The 7,499-nt window shown below is 67.6% G+C and overlaps 1 protein-coding gene across 1 annotated transcript; it reads left to right on the top strand.

The window, feature by feature from the left end:
• Positions 1–1,215: 1,215 nt before the first annotated feature.
• On the top strand, positions 1,216–7,169 carry FOSB (FosB proto-oncogene, AP-1 transcription factor subunit). The gene is made up of 5 exons (XM_041471538.1): positions 1,216–1,956; positions 3,028–3,309; positions 3,650–3,757; positions 6,717–6,887; positions 7,018–7,169. The coding sequence occupies exons 1-5, from the start codon at positions 1,828–1,830 to the stop codon at positions 7,081–7,083; spliced, it is 756 nt and encodes a 251-aa protein (XP_041327472.1). The 5' UTR covers positions 1,216–1,827; the 3' UTR covers positions 7,084–7,169.
• Positions 7,170–7,499: the final 330 nt, after the last annotated feature.

Raw genomic sequence — 7,499 nt, 5'->3', positions numbered from 1 at the left:
GGGGACACGGGGACATCAGGGGGACACGGGGACACCCTGGGAGGGACAGCCTGGGGACAGGGGGCGGGGCAGAGCATGAGGGGACACTCGGTGACACCCGGTGACCCTGAGGTGACCCTGAGGTGACACCGAGGTGACACTCGGTGACAGCAGTGCCACTCCCCCCCAGGTGTCATCGGCGCCTTCACCTTCCCCGTGCTGCAGCGGCGCCACCAGGTACGGGGACACCTGGGGACACCTGGGGACACTGGGGACACCTGGGGACACCTGGGACACCCGGGGACACCTGGGACACCCGGGGGGGTGGTGACACCTCCGGCTGTCCCCGATGTCCCCAACGTCCCCGATGTCCCCAGGCCCAGATCGAGCAGTGCCTGAGCCTGGCCCGGAGCCACCTGAGCCACCTGCGAGCCAGGTCGGTGTCCCCGGTGTCCCCGGTGTCCCCTTGGGGGTGTCCCCAACCCCTCGGGATGTCCCCAGGGATGTCCCCAACCCCCTGGGATGTCGCCAAGTCCCCCAAGACGTCGCCCTGATGTCCCCAAGCCCCAGTGTCCCCCTGGATGTCTCTGGGATGTCCCCAAGTCCTCCCAATGTCCCCAACCCCCCCGGAATGTCCTCCGGGGGGGGGTCCCGGTGGCCGAAGCGGGGACATCACGGAGAGATCCCCGGGGGATCCCGGACAGAAATCCCGGCAGCTCACCGGGAGCTCACCGGGCGGGGGTCCCAGTGATCCCCGGTGTTGGGGAGGGGTCCCGGGGGTCTCCCGGGGGGGTCTCCCGGGGGCGTTCCCGGTGTCCCGGTGCCGCTTCGGGCCGTTTCTAGAACGGCGGCCGCTCCCGTTTCTATTAATACGCGCCCGGGCGGCGGCGGCGGCGGCGGCGGCGGCGGCGGCGGCGGAGGGAATCCCTGTGACGTCATTGCTAGGATACCAAACAAACACTCCAGACAAGCCCATATATGGCTAATTGCGTCACAGGAACTCCGGGGGGGCGTGGCCCGGGGGGATCCCCCCCGTTCCCGCCTCCTCCCGGCGCCTCTTAACGGCGGCGGCGGCTCCGGGAGCCTCAAACGGCGACACCGACCGCGGCCGCGGCGGCTCCGAGCTCCGCCAGGCCTCGGGGGGCTCCCGGGGGTCCCGGGGCAGCGGCGGCGGCTGCCGTGACGTCAGCGCAGGGGGGCGTGGCCCCGCCGTATAGCGGGGGGGGGGGCCCCCGCCGTATAAAGCGGCGGGGCTGCCGCGAGCCGTTCATTCATAAAACCGGACACCGGGCGAGCGGCGGCGGCGGAGCTACCGGAGCTCGGAGAGGGATTTACCGGAGCTTCGGGGGGGGGAACGCGGCTCGGATTTACCGGAGAAGCGGGGATTGGTAGCGGAGAAGTTTGGAGCGGCGGCACGGGACTCGGTAGCGATCAACCGGAGGCTGGAACGGACGCACCGGGGGGGTTTAAGGGCTCAGCGCGGCTTCGGAACGGAGAACCGGAGCACGGCACGGATGCACCGGAGCTTGGGGAGCACAACCGGAGCGCGGTAGCGGCGAAGCGAACCGCACCGGAGCCCGGCACGGATACACCGGACCCGCCGAGCGCTCACCGGGACCTTACCGGAACGCGGCGCCGCCACACCGGCGGCTCCCACACCGCACCGCCGCTCCCACCGACCAACCGGAGCCCCACCGCGCCTTACCGGAGCCCCACACCGAGTGGCGGAGCCCGACCACCGAGCGGCGGAGCCCAGCCCCGAGCCCCCCGCCATGCCGGTGGCGGCGGCGTGACCCCGCAGCCTTGTGGCGGCGGCGGCGGCGGGGCGGCCCCCGCGGCCCCGGGGCCATGTTCCAGGGCTTCCCCGGGGATTACGACTCGGGCTCCCGGTGCAGCTCGTCGCCCTCGGCCGAGTCGCAGTACCTGTCGCCGCTCGACTCCTTCGGGAGCCCCGGGGCCGCCGCCGGGGCCGCTCAGGTGAGAGCGGGGGGCGCGGGGACCCGGCGGAACCGGGGGGGGGAGGACGCGAACCGGGAACAAGGACCCCGGGTGTCACTGGGGGTGGCAGGGACAGGAGAGTGTCACTTGGGGGTGACAGGGACACCAGGGTGTCACCCGTTGTGACAGGGACAGGAGAGTGTCACCCGTTGTGACAAGGACCCCGGGTGTCACTGGGGGTGGCAGGGACAGGAGAGTGTCACCTGTGGGTGGCAGGGACAGGAGAGTGTCACTTGGGGGTGACAGGGACACCAGGGTGTCACTTGTTGTGACAGGGACCTGAGAGTGTCACTGGGGGGTGACAAGGACCTGAGAGTGTCACCCGTTGTGACAAGGACCCCGGGTGTCACCCGCGGGTGACAGGGACAGGAGAGTGTCACCTTTGAGGGACAGAGAGCCAGGTGTCTCCGCTGGGTGACAGCGACACCAGGGTGTCACTAGGGGGTGACAGCGACACGAGGGTGTCACTTCTTGTGACAGGGACAGGAGAGTGTCACCATGGGTGACAGGGAGCCAGGAGGGGACAGGGGTGTCCCCAGCTGTGTCCCCCCTTGTCCCCATTGGTGTCACCTCTCTGACCAGTGTCCCCGTGTCCCCGTGTCCCCATCGGTGTCACACTCGTGACCCGGGGAGGTGACAGGGGTGTCCCCAGCGGTGTCACCCGTGTCCCCTGACCCGTGTCCCGTGTCCCCATCGCTGTCACCTCTCTGACCCGTGTCCCCCCGTGTCCCCAGGAGTGCGGTGCCCTGGGGGACACAGCGCGGTGTCACACTCGTGACCCGGGGGAGGTGACAGGGGTGTCCCCAGCTGTGTCACCCGTGTCCCCTGACCCGTGTCCCCCCTTGTCCCCATTGCTGTCACGTCTCTGACCCGTGTCCCCCCGTGTCCCCAGGAGTGCGGCGGCCTGGGGGACACAGCGCGGTGTCACACTCGACAAGGACCCCGGGTGTCACCCGCGGGTCCCAGGAGGGGACCCGTGTCCCCTGACCCGTGTCCCCCCTTGTCCCCATTGCTGTCACGTCTCTGACCCGTGTCCCCCCGTGTCCCCAGGAGTGCGGCGGCCTGGGGGACATGCCCGGCTCCTTCGTGCCCACGGTGACGGCCATCACCACCAGCCAGGACCTGCAGTGGCTGGTGCAGCCCACCCTCATCTCCTCGGTGGCGCCGGGGGCGCCCATGGCGCAGCCCCCTCCCCCCGCCCTGGACCCCTACGACCTCCCCGGGCCCAGCTACTCCACCCCCCCCGCCATGGGCGGGGGCTTCGCGGGACCCCCGGCGGCGACCCCCGGCAGAGCCCCCCGGGCACGGCCCCGGCGCGGCCGGGAGGAGACGGTGAGAGGGGACACGGGGGGACAGAGGGGACACGGGGGGACAGGGGGACAAGGGTGACAACGGGGGGGACAGAGAACACCATGAACGGTGACAGCTTGAGGGCCACCCCAGGTGGTGACACCTTGGGGACACGGCAGGAATCTGGGGACATCATGAGTGACAAGAGCCTGAGGGTCACCCCAGGTGGTGGCACCTTGGGGACACCACTCTCGGTGACCTCACCCGCCGCCGGCAGCGCGGTGGCATTTGGGGACGCAGGCAGCGGGGTTTTGGGGCCGGGGGCTGTCGGGGGGTGGCAGGCGGTGGCAGCGGGTGACGCGGGTGTCCCTTGTCCCCGCAGCTGACGCCCGAGGAGGAGGAGAAGCGCCGCGTGCGGCGGGAGCGGAACAAGCTGGCGGCGGCCAAATGTCGCAACCGGCGGCGCGAGCTGACGGACCGGCTGCAGGCGGTGAGTGACACCGCGACACCGGCGGTGGCACCGTCCCCGGGGGTGGCATTGTCCCCAGGGGTGGCATTGTCCCCAGGGGTGGCATTGTCCCCAGGGGTGGCATTGTCCCCGGGGGTGGCACCGTCCCCAGGGGTGGCATTGTCCCTGGCGTGCGGCATTGTCCCCAGGGGTGGCATCGTCCCTGGCTGGTGGCATTGTCCCCAGGGGTGGCATCGTTCTCCAGGGGTGGCATTGTCCCCCGGCGGTGGCATTGTCCCCAAGGACCGCGGGACGAGGGGGGAGCAAGCGGAGGTGGCCGCGGAGGGAGATGGGGACAGCGGTGTCCCCAGTGATGGTGGCAGTGTCCTGGGAGTTGGGGACATTGGGAGGGGACAAATGACAGGGAGTTGGGGACATCAGGAGGGGACAGCGGTGTCCCCAGGTTGTGGCGGTGTCCTGGGAGTTGGGGACATCAGGAGGGGACAGCGATGTCCCCAGGTGGGGACAGGTGACAGAGCTGGGGACATCGGGAGGGGACAGCGGTGTCCCCTTGGCTGCTGGGGAGGAGGGGGAGGAAGAAGAGGAGGAGGAAGAAGAGGAGGAGGAAGATGGTGTCCCCAGGCCTGTAAGGGACAATGACATCCTTGGGGACACCAGAGGGGACAGGGGCACCCCTGAGAGTGGGGACAGATGGACAGACAGAGATGTCCCCAGGCTTGGGGACAGCAGAGGGGACAGGACGAGGACAGCGCCACCCGTGGGGACAGCCGGACACTCAGGGATGTCCCCAAGCTTGGGGACAGCAGAAGGGACAGGTGATCCTGCAGGAGGAGGACAGCGCCATCCCTGGGGACAGGGGACAACAGAGGGGACAGACGGACAGACAGAGATGTCCCCAGGCTTGGGGACATCGGAGGGGACACCCAGGGGTGCCACAGGAGGAGGAGGAGGACAATGCCACCCGTGGGGACAGGGGAGGGGACAGACGGACACTCAGGGATGTCCCCAAGCTTGGGGACATCGGAGGGGACAGGACGAGGACAGCGCCATCCGTGGGGACAGGAGAGGGGACAGACGGACACTTAGGGACGCTGGAGGAGCCTGCGGGATGTCCCCGGGCTTGGGGACACCCAGAGGACACTCGGGGACAGACAGACAGGGAGCCAGACGGACACGGCAGTGCCACAGCCACCTTGGGGACACTCGGGGACACTCGGGGACACCCAGGGACGGACAGACAGACAGGGAGCCACAAGAACACGGCAGTGCCACAACCACCTTGAGGACACTTGGAGACACTTAGGGACACCTTGGGGACGGAGGAGGAGGACAATGCCACCCGTGGGGACAGGGGAGGGGACAGACGGACACTCAGGGATGTCCCCAAGCTTGGGGACATCGGAGGGGACAGGACGAGGACAGCGCCATCCGTGGGGACAGGAGAGGGGACAGACGGACACTTAGGGACGCTGGAGGAGCCTGCGGGATGTCCCCGGGCTTGGGGACACCCAGAGGACACTCGGGGACAGACAGACAGGGAGCCAGACGGACACGGCAGTGCCACAACCACCTTGGGGACGCTGCAGGGACACTCGGGGACACCCAGGGACGGACAGACAGAGACAGACAGACACGGCAGTGCCACAACCACCTTGGGGACGCTGCAGGGACACTCGGGGACACCCAGGGACGGACAGACAGAGACAGACAGACACGGCAGTGCCAAAACCACCTTTGGGACACTTGGAGACACCTAGGGACACCTTGGGGACACTCGGGGACAGACAGACAGAGAACCACACGAACATGGCAGTGCCACAACCACCTCGGTGACACTCGGGGGACACTCGGGTGACACCCAGGGGACACTCGGGGACAGACAGACAGAGAACCACACGAACATGGCAGTGCCACAACCACCTCGGTGACACTCGGGTGACACTCGGGTGACACCCAGGGGACACTCGGGGACACTCGGGGACACCCGGGGACAGACAGACAAGGAGCCAGACAGACACAGGAGTGCCACAACCACCTCGGGGACACCCGGGGGACACTCGGGGACAGACAGACAGAGAGCCACATGAACACGGGAGTGTCACAGCCACCCCGGGGACACTCGGGGATGGACAGACAGGGAACTGGACAGACATGGCAGTGCCACAACCACCTTGGGGACACTCGGGGGACACTCAGGGACACTCGGGGGACACTTGGGGACACCCAGGAACAGACAGACAGGGAGCCACAAGAACACGGCAGTGCCACAGCCACCTCGGGGACATCCAGGTGACACTCGGGGACACTCGGGGGACACTCGGTGACCCCCGGTGACATTTGGGGGACACTTGGTGACACTCGATGACACCCGGGGATGGACAGACAGGGAACTGGACAGACACAGCAGTGCCACAACCACCTTGGGGACACCCGGGGGACACTCGGGGGACACTCAGGGACACCCAGAGACAGACAGACAGGGAACCAGACAGACACAGCAGTGCCACAGCCACCTCGGGGACACCCGGGGGACACTTAGTGACACTCAGTGACACTCGGTGACACTCGGTGACACCCGGGGGACACCCGGGTGACACTCGGTGACACTCGATGACACCCGGGGGACACTCGGTGACCCCCGGTGACACTCGGGGGACACTTGGTGACACTCGGGGACACCCGGGGGACACTCGGTGACACTCAGTGGACACTCGGTGACACTCGATGACACCCGGGGGATACTCGGTGACACTCGGTGACACTCGGGGGACACTCGGAGACCCCCGGGGGACACTCGGTGACACTTGATGACACCCGGGGATGGACAGACAGGGAACTGGACAGACACGGCAGTGCCACAACCACCTTGGGGACACTCGGGGGACACTCGGTGACACTCGGTGACACTCGGTGACACCCGGGGGACACTCGGTGACCCCCGGGCGCCACCGCGTGCCCCCTGACGGCGCGGCCCCCGCAGGAGACGGACCAGCTGGAGGAGGAGAAGGCGGAGCTGGAGTCGGAGATCGCCGAGCTGCGCAAGGAGAAGGAGCGCCTGGAGTTCGTGCTGGTGGCGCACGCGCCCGCCTGCAAGGTCCCCTTCGACGACATCGCCACCGCCGCCACCGCTGCCACCGCCCTCCCCGCCGAGGTGAGCAGCCCGGGCAAGGCGGGCACCGTGGCTCTGCTGCCCCCGGCGCCGTTCCAGGGCCCTTTCCCCGGCTGCTGCCCCCCGCCCGGACCCCCTAACGCGACCCCCGCGTTTGTGTTCACCCACCCAGAGGGAGCCACGTGTGGAGCCTCGCACCAGCGGAGCAGCAGCAGCGACCAGTCCTCGGACTCCTTGAACTCTCCCTCGCTCCTCGCGTTGTGAACGGGGGGTCCTGACCCCCCCCCGCAGTGTGGCCCCCTCCCCAAATGCCCCCCAGCCCCCCCAAAGATTTGATTTTTGGGGGTTTTCCCCCTCCCCGATTTGATTTTTGGAGGTTTTCCCCCTCCCCGATTTAATTTTGGGTTGGGTTTTGCCCTCCCCGATTTGATTTTTGGGTTGGGTTTTGCCCTCCCCGATTTGATTTTTGGGTTGGGTTTTGCCCTCCCCGATTTGATTTTTGGGGGTTTTCCCCCTCCCCGATTTAAATTTTGGGTTGGGTTTTGCCCTCCCCGATTTTAATTTTGGGTTGGGTTTGCCCTCCTCGATTTAAATTTTGGGTTGGGTTTTGCCCTCCCCGATTTAATTTTGGGTTGGGTTTCGCCCTCCCCGATT

Source organism: Pyrgilauda ruficollis, unplaced genomic scaffold, assembly GCF_017590135.1.
Source record: "Pyrgilauda ruficollis isolate IOZ18807 unplaced genomic scaffold, ASM1759013v1 scaffold1066, whole genome shotgun sequence".
Classification (NCBI taxonomy): Eukaryota; Metazoa; Chordata; class Aves; order Passeriformes; family Passeridae; genus Pyrgilauda; species Pyrgilauda ruficollis.
The sequence above is the reverse complement of the archived record's forward strand: the minus strand, read 5'-3'. Positions and strand labels throughout refer to the sequence as shown.

Bases quoted from the DNA above. Each gene is read 5' to 3' on its own strand.
- FOSB (XM_041471538.1), top strand. From the start codon at position 1,828: ATGTTCCAGGGCTTCCCCGGGGATTACGACTCGGGCTCCCGGTGCAGC. The intron at 3,310-3,649 runs GTGAGAGGGGAC...TTGTCCCCGCAG, and splicing joins GGCGCGGCCGGGAGGAGACG to CTGACGCCCGAGGAGGAGGA. The intron at 3,758-6,716 runs GTGAGTGACACC...CGGCCCCCGCAG, and splicing joins TGACGGACCGGCTGCAGGCG to GAGACGGACCAGCTGGAGGA.